The 19,976-nt window shown below is 41.7% G+C and overlaps 2 protein-coding genes across 13 annotated transcripts in view; one reads left to right on the top strand and one right to left on the bottom strand.

The window, feature by feature from the left end:
• Positions 1-428: 428 nt before the first annotated feature.
• On the top strand, positions 429-4,022 carry nme6 (NME/NM23 nucleoside diphosphate kinase 6). The gene is made up of 6 exons (XM_037087220.1): positions 429-672; positions 931-1,026; positions 2,453-2,555; positions 2,855-2,894; positions 3,392-3,552; positions 3,714-4,022. Exons 2-6 carry the CDS (start codon positions 934-936, stop codon positions 3,863-3,865), a joined length of 549 nt encoding a protein of 182 aa, XP_036943115.1. The 5' UTR covers positions 429-672; positions 931-933; the 3' UTR covers positions 3,866-4,022.
• A 39-nt stretch (positions 4,023-4,061) lies between these two features.
• baalcb (BAALC binder of MAP3K1 and KLF4 b) overlaps positions 4,062-19,976 on the bottom strand; it is an 88,230-nt gene continuing 72,315 nt past the window's right edge. For 8 of the 12 annotated variants that reach the window (XM_037087222.1, XM_037087221.1, XM_037087230.1 and 5 more), the window contains 4 exons: positions 8,888-9,072; positions 7,130-7,352; positions 5,202-5,401; positions 4,062-4,914 (listed from right to left, as the gene is read on the bottom strand). In XM_037087222.1, coding sequence (XP_036943117.1) covers positions 4,750-4,914; positions 5,202-5,401; positions 7,130-7,310 — 546 coding nt within the window. In that variant the 5' untranslated portion in view covers positions 7,311-7,352; positions 8,888-9,072 and the 3' untranslated portion in view covers positions 4,062-4,749. The other 4 variants (XM_037087231.1, XM_037087232.1, XM_037087233.1 and 1 more) reach the window with 4 other exon arrangements.

The following is a 19,976-nucleotide window of genomic DNA, read 5'->3' as shown; positions in this document are numbered from 1 at the left end:
TCTAGATACCTGTTTCCTGTGGAGAAGGGAACCAGAGACACTCATCTTTATTCAGTCATAAAGAGAATATCTTTTAAAGGAGTTGAGATGGCTGCGCCAAATATCAGAATTTTACTGGTACGGTTTTTGACACAATATGAGCATTAACATTACCTGAAAATCTGATTGAACAATCTGATGAACACAACAAACATAAAGTCACCTGCACTACAGAACTGCTTCTTCCTTTCACAGCTTCTGTCAAGTTAAAAGAACTACTGTAAGTCATACTGTCAACTTTTTAAACTATACCTGACGTTAACAAATATTATTCAACCGTTATACATATTAACTGAGCAGGGAAACACAGCTAAAAGTCTGTTGTGTTTTTTTTTATTTTTTATTTGGTGTCACCCTCACAGATGGGAACACAATGTTGCGTGTCCGTTTCTGGGGACCGTATTTATGAACGGACTGCGCGGTGTTAGGAGTCATTTAGCGCTTATCTGCATATTAACGTGTAAAATGTCGTTATTATCACAGTATTCAGTCACATAAGCCAAATAAAAATGTTTCTTAGTTGTAGACAGTGAAGACTGAACACTAGTTTACACTCGACACAACATGGCGGCGCCCGTTGCTGTCGTGTCCTCATCAAACTGACCGGTATTTTGGAAACTAATCACAACAGAGGTTTGTATCTGTAAATAAGGATTTTAGAAATATGTACGAGCTTTAACAGTTTGGCTAGTTCTGTACCAAAGGTTGGACCTTTTCGGCTTATGTTGTTCACGCTAAATGTATATATATGTGTAGGTTTAATGACAAACCGTTAGCTAAAGCTGTCTATCAGCGGTTTATTAGCTTAGCTTACATTCCCTCTGCCAACTGTATGTACTCCACATGTGATGCACGACATGACGAGCCTTAACATTTGTGTCTTCCCTGCAGAAGATGTTACTGACAGCTCGCAGCCTGTCCAAAGTGCTGCAGCTCACCCTGGCGGTCATCAAGCCGGATGCTGTGGCTCATCCAGTGATGCTGGAGGTGAGCTCGACACCTCACTGTCACGATCTGTTTACCCTTTAACTCCGTCACTTATTTATGACTGTCTCCAGGTGTGCTCAGGTACACCACTTCAACAGCTTCAGTAGTGTCCTTCGCCACACAGTGCTATAAATGTCATGCTATTGTGACTGTAGAGAAGCGCTTCAGTATTTTATCCATTCTGTATGACAAGATTACATTTCCACCCTTCCCCCTTTTCAAAATAAGATGACACACATGGATGGTCTTCTTTCTATGTACTAACCTTTGTCTTTCTGCAAAACAGCTCAATGTACTCAAACACCACCACCAACAGTTCACTAAACAGAAATAGTCCCCATATTGTCTGATTATTTTGAATAAATCTGCTTTTACTTTGGTCACATGCTGAAATACAGGGTGAACGATGATAAGTTGGGGTTCTGTGTGCCGTATTTGAGAATCAGAAATAAGAAAATCATGATGTCTCACTTCAATACAATACTTTGAAAAACAAAAACATTTTTAATACCACAGGGCAAACTTGATTTAACATTTTAGAATTTTATTAAAACATAGATACAACAAGGCTGTAACATGACAGCAAGGGATGACTTGTCTAGACTATAACAGAGAACAGCAACATGAGTAAACGTATAGATATCACAAGAAACACTTGTGCTATTCTTTTTAGATCTGTCCTTGATAATATTCTCAACTTGGTGTCTGAGAGAAGAGAAAATTAGATATTCCCAATTGATATGTAATGTTGTGCAGCAGCTGCAGTACAAAGTAGGAAAGAGTGCAAATGTGAAATATTGAAAATGTGTATGTAGAAAATATAGATGTCCAAAACATACACAGTGCCAAAAATCTAAACAAGGTTAACTGTGAGGATCATAAATTGCAGGTACAGACAAGTATACTTCATGTCCATGATATTCAACATTATGCTGCCAATTTAGTCATAAAGATTGATATTGATGAATAAATCTGATCACTGAACTAAAGTTCTTTATCCTTCTGTTCATTTACTGTCAAATAAAATCATGACGTTGATTGACCTTCTCTCCTCTCACTTTATGAAACAGTAAAAAAGAATTTCCATTAGCTGTCTTGATAGATTTACAAGCCCAGAGGCCTCAAAGTCATGACAGCTGTGTCAATCATAAAATATTCCATCAATTCAAAGCCGCATTAATCAGACCAGGTTATGTCAGTCTAACAGAGAGCAGGAGAATGACCTTTTCGTATCAGATTATTGGCTGTGTGTCATCCTTATGGCAGGTGTAAAACCGTTAGATGATATAATTGTAAAAAATATTGAATTGCTCTCATTTTTCCCTTCCAGCAGCTTTGATCCAAACACAGTACTAAGATCAAGTTTATGGATTTTCATCAGCTGCGGTATGGCACAGGGTGAAAACATCATCTTTCTTTCTCTCAGGCTCTTCACCGGAGAATCCTGGACGACAACTTTGTGATCGTCAGATGCAAAGATCTCGTGTGGAGGCGACAGGACTCTGAGAGGTTTTACGCCGAACATTCAGGTGTGAAGTCAACTCATCTCTGACAGAATTTGTATCAGTGAACAAAGGTCTGCTGCAGTGACTCGATCTCACTGGACAAATGAGTAAGCAGCCGATTTTAGCTGTCGTGTCACTTTGAAACGTGATTGACTTCTCACCTTCTCGCTAGAGCCAGAACGACTTCTTACAATGATACTGATTCTTCACGAGACAGACATTGAAGAACAGTGTTTGAGAGACTTCAGAATTGTACCAATATTTAAAATTTTAAAAAAAAGTTTCAAAATATCTGTTTGACATGCTTCCATTGTTCTTCACAGGGAGATTCTTCTACCAAAGACTTGTTGAATTCATGTCAAGGTAATCCTTCCACACAGGTGTACATTTCCCATGACTGAGGCTGTGATGAATGTGGGTCCATGTGGTTTCCTGTCTGATATATATATATATATAAAATGGAGTAACGGAGAAATTTCCACACCACACATCCTACCTTGCCGCCAGACGAAAGTGCTCTCTATTTCATGCTCACCATAAAATCTCGCCCTGAAAACATCACAGCAGGAGTTTCAGTGATCAGCCATGTTTAGCACAGCAGCCCTGGAGCAATTGTCTGAAAAATTCCCCATATAGCCTCCTCACAATAGCTCCACATGCCCCCCCGGCGGATTGCAAAAGTAAGTTCCCTGTAATCAAACTGTCATCTCCTCACAGCAGAAAAATCTGCAGGAGGCACGGCAGCCGTTCTCTCGAGGCTGTCACTGTTACAAAAAGCATCCGCTGTTAAAATGTCTGTAAGAGCCACACAGAGCAGAATATGCTTGATTGGTTCTGCTGTTGATATCTTCCCCCCACAGCGGTCCGATGCGAGCGTACATTTTAGCCAGAGAGGACGCCATACGCCACTGGAGAGAAGTGATGGGGCCGACCAAAGTGTTCAGAGCGCGGTACACCTCGCCTGCTTCCATCAGGGGCCAGTTTGGACTGACAGACACAAGAAACACGACTCATGGCTCAGGTAGGGAAGTATGCCGAGTGTGAAGCATTTATATGTGGAGGGGAACAAAAAATAAAAAAGTGGTGACCCGGGAATATAAAACTGCTTCCTGTAGGCAACTGCATGATGTGAGCACTGTAAGTATTTACAATTGTCATATTTTTAATCTCTATCCACACCAGATTCTGTTGAGTCGGCACAAAGAGAAATCCGTTTCTTCTTCCCGGACTTCTGCATGGAGGAGTGGATGGAGAAGGAAGAGCCCTCGTTCAGATCAGGACAAATACGTTACGACCATGAAAAACTGATTCACACGCTTTCAACGCAAAGCTGATCCCAGAGCTGCTGTTACAGTCAATTATCTCGGACCTCAGTTCAGAAATGATCCCAGAAATGACGATCCCAGAAAAGTGCACGTTGCCTGTTCTTATGTTTTTGTTGTTACTGTTTGTCAGCACGGTTCCTTAAAGTGCCAACAGATTGCTCGAGCATTTCCACGTATGTGAAGTAATTTCAAACTAGGACCACCATTGTTTTTGTTCAATTTATTGTCATTAGAAAACACGAACAACTAGATAAGAAAATGTAGCACTGTTGTACAAAACAACACAACGTAGTGAGACAGTTGTTTACATCGTCCACACAAACCTTTGTTCGGGCTTCGCTGTAAAAAGTGCAGTCATCACAATCAGTTTCCTGAGCCTTACAGATTGTAGTACAGCAGCAACTCCATGTCTTCTTTCAATGTCAAATACCAAAACTATATTATATTCAGAATTTCTTCAGTAATGTGAAATAATACTATCATAATTTTTACATATATTTATCATCAAAAGCAGCAAAAATTGAGACAAAATGCTTTTAAGACCAAAGTGTGCCAACTAATGATTTCCTTTCAGTGGCTGCCACTGAATTATTTCGGTCTGATACTGTACGCACTGTAAAATGTCGTGTGTCAAAGCATACTTGTAACAGGCACCAGGAAAATACATCTTACAGTGTGAAACACAACACATTCTAGGTTAACTTTGCTCTTTTGTTGAAGAAAATGAGCCATATCTTCAATATAGAAATGAAAAAAACCCTACCGTCCAGATTCTCAGAGCCCTTCCTGTGCTTCCGTCAGCCGTCAGACCTCAAACAGTTTTTCCCACATAAACAGAAAAGTCACACTAGTGTCACAGTTATCTCCATTTCTCTTTGGCTTCTCTCCTGCACTCAAGTGTTCCGTGCAGTCACCTGTATGAGGCTCTCCGTCGGCTTCATGACCTCGTAGGTGGTGAGGGACTTCTTCACCTTCCCGTTCTTGTCCACCTGATGGATGCTCTGCGTCACCGTGATGGTCACCTGCTTGGTCGACATCCGATTGTCCTGCCATTTTGTCTGGTGATGATGAAAAAATACTGACATGGAGTTTGTTTGGAATGACGATTGTGGCAATAAAGTAGGGGGATATGTGGACATATATCTAGTAAGACAATCAACTCCTATATATTTGCCTAAATGTCAGCTCTACATGTGACATGAGTGGGACATCATGACTTGATTCTCCAAATTGGTCTTCCACAACTCATTACTTTTACTCAATAAATGAACAGAAAAGATAAGAAAGCGGTGCTTCATTATTCTAAAAAAAAAAAAAAATGACTGGGAGTTTTAAAAACTCTTACAATCTCTTCAGTGTGAAGAACGCTCCTGCGCTGCACCGTAGTGCCGGACGATGGTAACACCGCCTCCTTGGGTGGAGAGCCCAGAATCGCAGGGGGGCTGCTGGGCTTCACGTCGTTCAGACTGGCCTCAGACACGGCCGAACACACCTTCAGGTACGCCTGAGCGGGGAGGGGGACGCCGTCCTCAAAGAAGTCTGGAACTGTGGGAAAAAAAAAACACATGGAGCAACTTCCTCAATCCTCAACATGTGCTTCTAGTTTGTATCTGGGCCCTGTTGTCAGCATGTAAACTACTCACTGTCAAACAAATCAAAGGCCCCTGACACTGTGAGATACACAGAACCATCTGTAATGGACCTGATGGACACACACCTGCACTTTGCATGTATGTTAATGGTTTTAAAGTGTTTCCATACACTATAAATGAGGAAAGTGGCGGCAAACAGGGAAGAAATAACCAGGCATCATTTGCACTAACACAAACGGATAACATTTTTATGCTGTAATTCACATTATTGTACAATAACTCATAAAAGAGGGGTCAATATTGATATTTACCCACTATGATAATAATCTTGACAGTATTGTTTATTGATTTTTTTTTTTCGTTACAACTCCTTCTGAGTATTATTCTCTCACATCAACCCAGAAATGTTATATTCCGGCCCTGCCAACATCATTATCATCGCACTATTTATGATTTAGAAGTGGGTAATTTGTAATATCAAGCGGCGCTAGTCACAGGTCAGAGCACGCAGATTATAGCTTACAGGTGCATTACTGCCACGGCTGAACCACTGTGACTGTAAGCGTGGGGCGGTGAAGTGTGATGAATAATGGAAAACACTCAGAAGCGGTTCGGTGTGTATGTCAAGTGCGGGGCTGAGTGCACTAAATGATGTCCAACACGCATTTAGCGGAGCGCAGACGTCACCCTAAAACACAAGGAAATCCTGCGCAGTCGTGCTCTACGTGTATTTTACATTTCAGTGGAGCTGCCTGTTTGATCCAATCTTTTTTGACGCCGGCTGCCGATTCATCGGGCCAATTCAGGGGCTGTTTTATCTCCACACAGACGAGCTTCGGCGGATTCATCTTCACAATTACATCAAGGCTCGTGAGGGCATGCGTTCGCCAGCAGCTGTATCTGTTGCCATGAGAGTCAAGACCTGTTCGAGCGTGGTGTGTTTTGATGCGGCCTATTATGCCAATTTCCTGATTCATCTCCCACTAGGTTCAGAGAAAAAAAAAACACACACACACACCCACAGTTCAGTGGGAAAAGACAGCAGAAGCAAGGTCAGATCCATCTGTTCTCAGAGCTGTGCCGTATGTAACGACTAACTGCACACAAGAAGAAGAAGAAAGGGTTTTCTAAGCATCCTTATGTCACATAATACCAGGGCACCTGCTGTGTTTTTCATCTTCACTTCAATTTTCTTCGCACCTAATGGATTCTTTGCTGAATCGGACTGCAAAAAATGTGTCTCTAGGATTTTTTCCTACTGGGGGGGAGTAGATAGACGGACACATGCTGTACTGTATGGGCGTCGCACTTCACTTTGATGTCGGAATTGTAAAGAAAGGACCTCTCATTGCTTAATCCGGTTAAAGTACTTACAGCGCCGCGGCTCAAAGCACTGAATAAAAGCCAATATTAGAATTAAATTCTCATAATGTAGCAATTTAAAATGTTGGTTTGGTGCAAAATCCTACAAGTACTGATAAAGAAATGGAAAGAAGTAGGAAAAATTAAGATTGGAATTGCAAATGTACTGTAGTCCCCCGGTGGGGATCCAATTAACTACTAATTTATACAATCACACATGTATAATTAATTTGTTCGGCAGCTGAATTAGAGCCTGTTCCTGTTAGAGGAGACCAATTAAGTGTTCATTCATCCGTCCACTCAGCCGTCGCCTTCTCACCGGGGCTGATTGTTTTCTCAGACGTGAAGCCGGCCTCAGAGCTCTCCGAGGGGATGCTCTGGATGGACGACAGGGGGATGTCGGTGTCGGTGCTGGTCAGCCATGTTGACTCCGTCTCCTTGGTCCAGCTCTCCAGGTACCGAGGTTCCAAAACGTCAGTCCTGCTCCCCCCGCAGCCCATAGCTCTGCCTCAGGGCACACTTCCCTTCCCGGCTGGACGTCTCTGCGGAAACGGGGAAAAAAAGGAAGCCGGAGACGAATTTATGTTGGATTTTAATCCGATTCATTGGGAGCTGTGAGATTGAACGGGTGGAGTGAATTTGCGCTGACCCAGTTCCTTCTTTTTTCTTTCATACTTTACGTAACACACTGTGTAATGATAAATTTAATTTAGAACAAATTAATAGAAACTAAAGAAAGAATATTAACAGTTGGGTTCATTTTACCCTTGACATTTTATACTTTATATGTCATGTGGAACACACCCATGAACAAATGATACCTGATACGCAAGTCAAAAACAAAACAAAGAAGAAAAAAAAACATCCTACCTGATCACAGTATAATGTTTGGGGTCAGTAAGACCCCAAACAAAAGACCTCTTAAAGGAGCAGAAAGTCAGGTGAAGTTTCTTAGCCAACAAAACATTTCTGTAGCTTCGCAGCAAAACAGCAATGCAGCATTCTCCTGAACAACTGAAGTAGATGGGGGCTTGTTTTAAAACGTAAAAGAACTACTGGAAATGTTTTGTGGACTTTGAAACTTCACTTCTTCTCATTAAATTAGACATGTCATAAAGTATTAAGCTGATCATCAAATATATTAAGTCATAAAAGTTAAGGCCCTGCCTCACTCAGTTCAGTAATGATTTCCTGCTTTCCTTCGTCTAACTTGAAAGTAAACTTGATCTCTGAATATCTCGACCTTGAAATTGTGATCACATTTGTTGTGAAGTTTTCTGAAAGATAGATAGAAAATAAACAGCATATAAAGTGATGATAACAATCATTTTTAGTCGCAGGTCTAAAATAAACACTGTGATGTTCATTTGACCAGATGATAACATCCGCCCAGGAGGTTGTGTTTTCGCCCGTCTCTGTTTGTTGGTTCGTTTGTCAGCAGGATGGAACAAAAACTAGAGAACGGATTTCCAGGAAATTTTGAGTGTGATCTGGATTAAGGAACGGATACACACATCGTCATACCAACACGTCTAGATAGGCCGACTGTCAGCGTCTCCCAAATCAACATGGCCGCTGCAGTGTGTGGTCGCAGTTTGTTTTGGTTCAGGCACTAAAACATCTTGGTACATTAATCCTGTCACTTCTGTCACAAATGTTCCTACGTTACCGAAGTAACTTACATTACCAAATATACATGACGTTACATCACTACGCTAGTAAGTTGAAAACACATTGTCAAGTCAAGTCAAGCTGTCTCCTGAATGAAAGTCTGGGCCTCCTTCTTATACAGACTTTTCACTTTTTTTACTACATCTCCTGACTTCCTCCTTTGCAGCTGCAACAGTTCCTACAGCCACTAGAGGTCGCTACCTACCAACCAAAGTAAATATGGACTGTAGTGAGCCGTTTTCATTTTCAACCTATATTTTCTGATGAGGACAGGCGCCACAGATCAGGGACGTTTTTCTCACTTTCTCTGACATTGTGGTGCTTTTTTCCAACATTTTCGCTGTTTTCTCAGATGAGAACAATCAGGCGTACAGAGGTAGCTGGCGCACATGCACACAGTACTCACGGCACAATAAACAGCTGCGGGAGATACAATCGCTCCTGTCCTTCGGAGAGTCTGTTGAGTGGCGCTACCTGTGTTAACCCAGCTCTTCTTTCACATCTCTGAAAGTGGCATCTTCTGATGGTCGATCAGGTCAAGGAGACCAACTCAGGCAGGAGCCGCTCGGTCATCCAAACCAGTTTAGTCACCTATGAGATGTAGAGACAGAGGGAGGAGTCCTTTAATTTACATTTTAGTATCATAATTTAGGTTTCCTGTGTGTGTATGTATTTATATTCTGTATATTAGATCTAGTTTTGGAGTCAGGTTCATTACTGAATCTATCTATCTATCTATCTATCTATCTATCTATCTATCACAACTCATACTTAGAAAATCAATTCATCTTGTAAAGCACTTACCAAACAACCAGATCCACAGCTTCACCCAGGTTAAATTAATGATCACTGTGTGTTATTGAACCCTGTTTTTTTCCTTTAAATGAGACGCTGATGGAGTCATTTTATTGATGCAGTGACACTGGACGTGAAGCTGTCTGTACACAAACCCGGGCCCTCAGCAAGTGATCGATACGTCGCCTGGTTTAATACTGCTTCCCCTGTTTGATCCCCTCAGTAAAAACACAGCCATCACGCAGCCACGATAAAGCGACGGTCAAGGCGCTTTACCAGCGCCTGCACAGCTGTCCACACCGCTGCAGGCCGAAAGCAAAACGATAAAAATGATTAAATAAATAAATACAAACACATCGCTATGAGATTCACGCCAGACACGCGAGAAAAAACAACAATAACAACACACGATGACAGCAGTAAAAAGACGACGAGGGGTCTCTTACTGATGGTGGAGACTCTCTGTCCGTGTCTCTGCGCCTCCGACTCTCCTGACAGACAGACAGACCCGCAACATGCTGTCGGCGATCACAGCACCCACGGGTGGGTTGAGCACAGCCCCCTGCCCGCTCCTCCGCTCGGTCCTCTGCTTATACAGAGGCTGTGAATCAGTCAGCCCGCACTGTGAGGAGGTAGCCTCAGCTGTTGCCAGGTAAACTGGAAGGTTTAATAAAAGCCTGCCGGTGCTCGGTGGTGCCTGCCTGTGCGCACTGACGCATGGATTCATGCTGCAGACCGATAATTAAAATGCAGTTTGGACCACTGACGTCTGTTAACAGCACAATGACAGAGCCTCAAATTAGGATTATTATTAACAATATTATTATATGTTACACATGTCAGATTATTTTCTAATTCAGTTGAATGGATATACATAAATAAATGGCACAAATACAAAAAGTTTCTTTCAAAATCAATTATTGTAAATATGGCTGCTTATCAGAGTCCATGCAGGAATCCTTAAGTTAAATTTAGTACTGTTTAAGACCTTTTTAAGACCCTTTTCCATACATTTCAAGACCTGGTTGCCAAGTCTTGTTCTAATCAGACACACTTTAACTTATATTTACTATATATTGATTGTATGAGAGCAGCTGAACAGTCTTAGTCACTGGTAACTCCCTCTTGATGTAACATAATTCAAACAGATGGGATGGGAACAATAGAATGAACTTGAGTGACTAACCCAATGCGAGGTTTATTAGACAGAAACCAGCATTTGACCTATAAACAAAACAAAAATAAAAATGAGATATATTAAACTTTGGTCGTGCCATGTAGGAGCGTATTACAATCTTTTACTCAAGTCAAAGCAGCAATACAACAATGTAGAAGTCCTGCATCCAAATCCTACTTAAGTAAAAGAACAATATTATCAGCTAAAAGTATCAAGGTAAAACTTGTTCTGTAGCAAACTGGCCCTCTTATTTGATAATTAATCATCAGATTACTGATTTCAAAAACTCAAAAACACACATCAGGAACCTGTGACTCTTTAGTTTTCCTCCCCTCGAGCACCAACAAGATGTTCACTACTCTGCCCACAAGAGGACAGTCACAGCCCACTTGTGGACTCAAAGAACTGGGCCGGTAAACGTGGCTCCCTTATTGTTAATTAACACAGGGTTGGTGTTGCGCTGCGGATTTTTCAGTAAATGCTGCTTTGAGTTGTAGATCTAGACATAGCAACAACAAACAAGCAAAAAAAACTACCACACACTGTCCTAAGAAGAAGAGAAGGTGCTGAATATAAAATAGTAAATGAAAATATGAACTCATTCTCGAGTGATATTATTGATAATCAGAGCTGCCATATCTGTAAAAATAAACATATTCTATTAACAGTATAAAATACAACCGGAGTCCTGCCCTCAAACTCCATCTCACTGATTGGTTGTGAAGCTTCACAGCTGGCAGCAGAGTGCACATTCTTCACAGCTCTCCGCTTCGGATTTTGGAAAAAAAGACACAGCAGCTACGAGGGAGGCGTCTGCTCGTGTGAATGAAGGTCATTTACTTCTGATGTATCGGCTCCCAATGAAAGCACATTACAGACGAACAGGAGAAGAATGGAGCTCCGACTGTGAGATCAATTCTCTAATGGAGAAGCTCGTCGCTCGCTCCTGTCACACAGCACAGTCGGAGAGAAGGATTCAGTGAGCGACGGTTTACAGACTATGCCAGGTTGAGCAGTTATGTCTAGTGCCATGTTTTTGGAGGTGGTGCACGAATATGATTTACAACTTGTCAACTCTTCTGAAGGTCTTTTTATGCTTTGAGCGTTATCTGCGGTATCCCGGTGAGAAGGCGCTGCCCTTCTACCTCAGTAGTTCCAAACCTTTTCCTTTAAATCATTGAGTCAACTGACAACCCCAACTAAGGTACATATGCTGTGTCTCAATTCAGGGTCTGCATCCTTCGAAGGACCCAGCCTTTGCGGTCTTCGAAGGCGAGTCCTTTGGAGAATCCTTCAAAGGCTGCGTCAGCCATTGTTGAATGGGATGGGTCTAGCCTATGGAGCATTTCCTGGATGCATCACCAGATGTTCCTGCCTTTACCCTTACGTCTGCTGCCCAGGCCTGCGAAAGTGACAATCTAGGCCACGCGATGTCGCCATTTTCTCTTGTTCTTTTTTTTCGGGCGCGTAAAGAATCTTGGGATATGTGAGGCCACGAAGGATAGCAGCAGTGCATCCTCCAAAAACAGGGAAAAGAAGGCCGCATTTGGAGGAGCCCTCAAATTGGGACAGCGTTTGCGCATCCTTCATAGGATGCAGACCCTGAATTGAGACACAGTTTTATGAATATTGCATATTATAACCAATGCGTAACAATAAAGGTAAAGTTTTGTGTAAAACAAGCAGATTTCAGATTATCTTGCAGGGGTGACTTTGCCAATATTTTACGGAACTTTTTTTTATCTGTATTATGTCTTAATAACTTTTGCTCAGCATTTTCTGATCCCTGACCCTTGCTCTATTAGCTCTTTAGGTTGTTTTAATTGCACACTTTAAAACTGATGCCTCTACAGGACCTACGTCATTAATGCGAAAATGGCCGTCAGTGATAAGATGGGCAATTTCTGTGTAATTAAGATAGTTATTCTTCATGCATATCGATGGTTTTCTGACTTATGTGGTTCAGAAAAGTCATAAAAATTTAGAAAGCTTTTTATGGCGGGCTGCTGAGGGTAAATGAAGGTGACTCACACTGGAAACAACTCAGTGTTTCTCTGCTTACACCTACGTCATCGGAGGCCACGAGAATCAACAAAAAATTAGTGTAAAAATAACAATTTCATCTAGGTATCAGTAATTTTATTTTTGAAAAAGATTTCTTACACCCGTTTAAATCAAGAAGGAGTCTCGTGACCACCTGTAGAGATCCGCTGACCCCTAGTGGGGATCAGCAACACAAGGTGGGGAGCCGGTGTTGTACATTACATTTGTTTTCACTAGCTTCACTGTACTGGACAGTCTGTAACGGGGGGGTGACAAGGGAGACGGAGCACGCCGAGCCCTGAGACCATCAACAAGTCAACACTCCCGACACCTCCATCATTTACCACGAACTCCTGTCTGCTGCACCCGTTGAACCTCCACCCTGTAGCATGAGCTGAAAGGACAGTCAGTTGAAAAGCAGAAACGCAGAATTCTGGTTTACTGTGGGGAGGGGATTATTAAAAAGGACTATCTTTTAATTGGAGTCTTGCCCTTTAAATACATGATTTGGTGCTGGTCTGGCAGCATCTGGGCTGAAGAAAAAATCCCTGCGACTTCCTGCGCTCAGCCCCTCGTCTCCTTCCACCCCCCGTCACCCAGCTAATGAATCTTGCTTCCTGTGGACGGTCTGGTCAATATGAGGCTGGACAGCTTTGATTTGTATGTCCTGCCCCTCTGTCCTATTGGACTGCTGGTCAATAGGCCTGTCTTCCCATTACCCTGGCGATTAATGTGGCGCCCTGCCAAATGCTACACTGGAGTGAATCATGGGTGAGCTCTCAGTGGTCTCCAAACAAGGATGCATGCCACTGAATAATATTGGACATTTGCTTTACATCAGGTTTAATGCATGTGACAGACATCTTTTCAGTGTGAACAGGTCATTTATAGTCTTGTTTAAAGTCAGAGACGGAACACAAGTCTTTTAATGATGGCCACTAAATGACACAGCACTTGACTCCTTTATTATAAAGGTGTTTAACATACATAGGTGTAACTGAGGCCTTTAAAGATTTCATCTAAGAAATGAAAACTTGAATTTTCCTCGTTGCATGAGTTAGATGAGATAATTACCGCTCTTGTAGCTGGCCAGCAAACATTATCAACAGACTGTGTAGGAAATGACGGTGCAGACGTTATCCATTGTTTTACTGATGTTTCCTGAAGTAACCATGGTAAACAGCTAGCCCTGACCCTTCTAGAGTCGTTACACCACTTTTTACCCCAAGAGGCGATAGTACAGAGGTGGTGAGTTCTCTATATTTCACAAGTTTCTTTGACCGTCAGTTTCAGAGGCTGAGTTTTGTGTCCAGTCATGTTTGCTGGGAGGCGGCTGAGTCCGTTTGAGCTGAGCTCCATTTCCCGCGGTGACATCGGCCTCCGCCCCCCCGTCCTCGAAGATTGTGGTCCCACAGACTCCTGTCAGCTAATAAGGCAACTTAGCTGCACAGTTAACTGAGCTAATTTTCATCTGACAATTAACTGGAACTGAATCTGAACCTATACTTTCAATGTTGTTTTAAAAAGTAGAAACCAAGTCCCATCAAATATGTGTTGAAGTTAGCCTAAGGTTCCCTTTATTATTTAGTGTTTTCGATCCTGGAATGAGATTAGTTTGGCCATAAGTGACACATTCTCATATTCCTCAACATTTACATGGTCAGTGTGTTTAAAAACTGTCTCTTACCATGAAGAGCAGTTCAGTATTCATGATTTGACCTTCAAGTTTTTTGAACAGTGACGTGTTCATCCCTGCTCATCATAACAAGTATGTTTTTGTGGCCTATGTGTTTGCGCGCGTGTGTGAGTGTGTTAAGCCAAACTCTGGCCTCAGCATTCATGGCTTCAATTTTAACAGCTGGTCAAGGCTGATAGCGAATAATATGCACTCTCCATCGATTCACAAAGTTTTGCAGGAGGAAAACGAACCTCTTTTCTGGCAACTTCTGTCAGGAGGGGGAAGTGAATGTGCAGCAGCGAAGCGGCCAAAGCCAAACTTTCACTGGGAATTCAGACAGCCAGCGAGTTATAACACTGGAAAACTAATTGGGATGTTTTGGGCTTGGAAAGGGGAAAAAGTGCCTCCAATGACAAAGGATCATTAGATTTGCTGTCAATTTCTCAGTTGTCAGGTCGTGTGCAGTTATACCATGGTGTCTCATTATTTAAAAAAAAAAACATCTCAATTTGTGATTTATTCAACAATGAAAACAAAAAGTTCTTTTCTACACAGTCATGCACCTTGTGGGAAAAAAACAAAACAGCGCAATGTGATCCTGAGATATTGTCATGTTCACTTGTCCAGATTCCATCAGCAAATTGTTGATTTTGGCGCTTCCAGCGGAAGGACGGGCGGCTTATCCAGATTGAGCTTTGCCTGGAGGTTGTGGTTCAGCGGCATCAATCACATCTCTGGGCCTTCTTTTCTGGCATAGAAGCGTCTTCCTCTCCTCGGACTGGCAGCGGCAATTCCCCCCCCTTCCACCTCGTGCAGAGCAGTGCCAGAGATCTCTCAAGAGGTTGTGTCCTTTCAATCCATCACGGCCGCCGCTAACATGACACCTTTTCATTAGTGCAAAGTGCTCTGGAGAAGAGGCACCACTGCCCAAAGTAGGCAAGAAGGGGGCTAACGCAATAGTATTCACTAGGCGGAAGTGATAATGACGTGCGGACTATTTTAATGCTCTTAGGTTTATTAAGCTCTCGGCGATACAAGGAATTTGCAGCCATTCAGTGAAAGTGAACATTTTCAGTTTTTCTGCTCTCGTTTTTTTTGTTCCTGAGCTGATCTGAGCAACCACGTTGAAAGGGCTTCAATAAAATTCACAGAAATTATTAACAATGTGCCTGCAGCTACATATTTTGCAAAAAGGAAAAAAAAAGAAAAAGAAAAGTGGGATATCATCTGGACTCTGATGGAAACTGGAATACGAATCAGCACAGCTCAGCATCTACAGCTCATCTTCCTGTTAAAGAGCCTTAATTTTGGAAAATATAAATGAATATATTTCATCATCTTGTGATGGAACAGACCTTTATCTCTTTAAACTTCTTATGAGGGCTGTACAAAAAAAATGGGAGTTTGAATGCCAAGTATGTGTTAAAAGCATAAATTTATGTTTGACCTAAAAATGATTAATACTGGCACCATAACAAAGTCATTCCCCATGACTGATTTATGTAATTTCCCTCACTGTCATTTACATTATCAGGGGAAGTGCTAAAATCGATCTGTAGCCACTTCTCTGGCCCCAATTGATATTTCCGCCTTTTAAATTCTGGTGAGGGCTGGCCCGTAAATGCAGCCTTTGCACTTTATGCGCTTCATTCGTTTTTATCCTGCTAAACACACAACCCTAATCCTATCAAAGGCAAGGAATATTCCAGAAAAGGCATTAGTGGGAAGGCTTACGAGGCGAGACGGCGGAGCATTAGTATTCATGGAATTTCTTGGGACAGAGTCTTGGTTTTTAGCGAAATTATCTTGGGAGAACTCTGATGGAGCTCACGTCAACATCAAGCCACGAGCTCCCATAAAGAGTCGTGTTGGATACTGCAGATGAAGCCAAGATGTGGAGCTAGAAATGTAGAGGGTTCAACAAGCTGAATTATTATTTATCTGTACGACTTAAAACATCTTATCATAGAAGTCACGAAGTCTTTGGATGTTCTGCTATACGAGGTCTTGTACTGAAAACTGTGATCATTCAACTATCATTACAGGCCGTCCTCTCTGCTGTCTGTCTTCTGTTCTCTTGATTGTGTATGATCTGCTGAAGAGAGAGGCATTGTTTGGTGTGCTAACACACAGCTGATACACTAATCCATAAAAATAAAGGGGGCCCAAACATGTTTGCCCAGTGTCTGTTCGCATCTAGATGTCATTCAAAATGGCTAACTTTCAGATGTGACATTCTCCCATCCGCCTGTCAACTTCACAACATTTGAAAAATCTGTCCATATTTTGAAATATCTAGTTATAATTTACGTACTCAAAAGGACTCTTTCTAGAAAGTCAATGCACTACTATCACTATATAAAAGATGACATTTTAAGCATGGAGATGAAACTTTATTAGAGTTGTTGCACCAACTGAATAGCCCTCGTATCACCCCTCAGGGCTGCTGTAGAAACATGGCGGTGTAACATGTCAGACTCCGTGAAAGAGGACCTGCATCTTTTAAGGTATCAAAGACACAACTATCATTCAGGGATTAAGCATATCTTATATTTTAGTATATAATATTGTGGGATATTTCAATATACATGTTGAGTAAAGGCATTGTCTTTCCTGTATTTCTAATCAAAGGCGGCATGTTCGGACTGAACAGATCTCAGGACGGTTTATCAGTGGGCTGGGAGGGTGAATCTAGATGAACGATTACTGCAATGTTGAAGGCTGCACATTGTTAATAATTCAGGGGCTAAAATATAAAGCCTGCCTCAAGTCTTGTCCCAAAATGACACACAATGAGTTACATCACACATTACCTCCTGTGAGGAGCAATAATACGCGCAACAAGTGTGCAATAACCCTGGTTACGTCATGCAATATCTGTGCTAAAGACCACAGGAACACCAATTCAGTTGCCATGATCTTGCTTCTTCTTTTTACTGCATGTGCCTAAGAGGCTTAATACTGAATGAAACTCATGTAATGACTAAGTGGGGAACAAGTCGTTTGGGGAACATAACGTTTTTTCATTAAATGACGTGCATATTCTCTTTTCACTTTTCAGCCACAGCCAGTGCGTGGCTCTATGACTGTTAATGTCTGTAGGTCAGTTGGCCAACATTGAAATACCTGAATGTCTAAAAGTTGGACCGGCATAAAATTCTGTGTAGAAATATAATGTTTCAAGCTGATTCAGAATCGATAATTTTAACATTTTTTGTATTTTTAGAAGAAGATAATGCAGTTTGATCACATTTAAGGGTCGAAAAGGAGACAATGTCCATTTGTTGTGTTAAAACTTGTAGACTCTATCGCTCCTCTCTGAACTGCTGACAAACGCGCTCATTCTTCTTCTTCTCTTCTTTATTGACGGACTGCAATCCAACTTTAAAAGGCATGCCACCATTTACTGTATCGGAGTGTGTAAATGCTGCACTTTTTGAGTCAAAGAAAGCAATTTGGCCTCACTCTAGCGCTGCCATCAGTTCGAACACACCTTGAGGATGAATTGTAACAACTTTGGTGCCTTAACTTTCCTCTCGCTCTGTTTCCAGCTTAAAGTTTGAAGTCTAAAACACTTTACTTTGCGCCTTAATATCAGAAAAACAAATTACATTCCCATGAGCCTCGGCTGTACTTTGTGTGCGGTGCTAATCATGGTGAGCTTGTTAAAAGACTGCAGCTCAAACATCAGCCTCACAAACCTCAATCTTTGTGAGCATGTTTAGCATGCTGATGTTAGCATTTGGCTCAAACCCTCGAGACCCTTGTTTCCTGACAGTGGCCTCAACAGAATTAAATCAAATCTTCTCTGCGTCATGAGAATTGAGCCATTTAATCGATGTGTGGTCTATTTTCTAATCGCTATCCAAGGCCCTAATAACTTGAACAAATGCATGGCCATGAATGTTTTAAAAGCTTATCAGTAATCACAGAGTAAACACAGACACCTTTTCCAATCCTCTTCTCATGATGGATAGTCATATGATGTCATAATCTATAATCTCTGCTTGAGTTACAAAAAATAATATTTGAATGTGTTTACTTGGAGTTATATTGAGTCAAATACTTGCTGTTAGTGGGCGTAAAATGCTGACACACATACTGTACGCACTGAATGAGTTTTGATTGAGTTGCCTGAGTCTGATCAGCTGCACAGTTATTTCACAGCGTGAGTGACATTTTGACAGTATAATTTCTACGACTGCCTTCGCAGTGTCAACTGCCATCAGAACCTAATGAGCCTGTGAGATAATTTGGGTAATTAGCCGCTCTGTGCCCTTTGAGGAATATTAATGTTCCCTCAGGGGAGCGGTGAGACAGTTATAAAGTCAATAAGATCAATCAAAATGCTAATTTAGATTAATTCTTTTGCTATTTTTATCAGAGAGACATAACATGATTTGTGGGTCTTCAAACAGCATGAGCGACTCCCAATTTGAATTCATTTGTTTTAAAATGCTCGTTAAAGATGATGACAGTGGGTCCTATAAGGGTGTTTTATCAAGCAAAATGGCAGTTCACTTCTTTTTGGTGTTGTACGCTACGTATATATCACAGATTATGGAACAAACGTAGCACTTGTTGAGTAAATTGGAAATAATTTAACAGCAGCTGAATTAAACCCTCTGTATTGCCGCGCCACTGATGTAAAACATTTATTTTTCAAGACACTAAACAGACACAACAAATAACAACCACGAGTGGAGAGTACCATCTGACTCCCGGCTGCTCTCCGTCTACTCACTGTAATTAAACCGTGAGTGGTGCTGCTAGGTTACAGGGATGATTTGCCGCTGAGCCAGGGGACCATCCAGCAAACACTTAAGTGTGTCCACTCATCTTAGACTGTTTGTTTCTAATCTCTGCCCCGCAAAACTCGCTGATTTTCACCTAAAATTTCCTTTTAGTGAGATTCTTTTGAGTTTCTACGTCGCCCTCAGGGGACACAACTGCCAACCAAGAGCCATCCTCTCCTCTCTCTCTCATACAGAATCAATACATACCAAAATGACTGCACATAACCAGGGCAGACGTGTGTGTAACGATAAAAAGGAGCAGGCGGCGCAGCAGATGGGGTTGTTTCATACGCTGCTGAATCACTGTAATGAGAACAGGGCACATCCGCAGCTTATAGCCTGATCTATGCTTCTCACGACACAAACAGACAGGACAGGTAAGGGCTGCAAATGAAACCAAATTCTGACAATAAAGCCGGATGATTAATGTGGTTTCTTATGGTTTCAGGTGTTTCCATTCATTAGACAGCAAAAGCCTTTTGCTCCTTATTGTTTTGCAATTTTTTTCAACCCTTTAACAGACTGAACATTTTGGTTCAAGAAATCTTTTCCCTACATTTTATCTTTACCTTTCATGCAGGTAAAGTTCATCCAAGGAAAGTCTGGCTGGAGGCTGGAGACACGTTTGTCAGGAACGTTCGTACCTGATCTGATGTGACCCCTCGAATCATCAAACTGTCAGACATGATTTAGAGCGCAGGGGTCCGCTGCTCTGACTGTATGGTATATCACTACGATGGTGATATGAACTGTGAAGGTATTAAAAAGTGACACTTCACTATGTGTTGCTGAGGGCAGAAAGTGTGTATTTTTGGTGAAACTCGCCACTGCATGTCGGTGCTTACTGAACACAGAGCGCAATAATTTGTGCAATTTAATAACATAAAATCAAAAATGTTTTCTATTAGTGTGTATTTGGCTTAAAAGGTGATTAATTATTGTTTCTAAGGGCAACAGTTTGAGAATAACTGCATTCACCCTGGAAGGCGGCATCGTGACATATTTT

Source organism: Acanthopagrus latus, chromosome 22 (genome assembly GCF_904848185.1).
Source record: "Acanthopagrus latus isolate v.2019 chromosome 22, fAcaLat1.1, whole genome shotgun sequence".
Lineage (NCBI taxonomy): Eukaryota > Metazoa > Chordata > Actinopteri > Spariformes > Sparidae > Acanthopagrus > Acanthopagrus latus.
The sequence above is the reverse complement of the archived record's forward strand: the minus strand, read 5'-3'. Positions and strand labels throughout refer to the sequence as shown.

Bases quoted from the DNA above. Each gene is read 5' to 3' on its own strand.
- nme6 (XM_037087220.1), top strand. From the start codon at position 934: ATGTTACTGACAGCTCGCAGCCTGTCCAAAGTGCTGCAGCTCACCCTG. The intron at 1,027-2,452 runs GTGAGCTCGACA...TCTTTCTCTCAG, and splicing joins CTCATCCAGTGATGCTGGAG to GCTCTTCACCGGAGAATCCT. The intron at 2,556-2,854 runs GTGTGAAGTCAA...TGTTCTTCACAG, and splicing joins GTTTTACGCCGAACATTCAG to GGAGATTCTTCTACCAAAGA.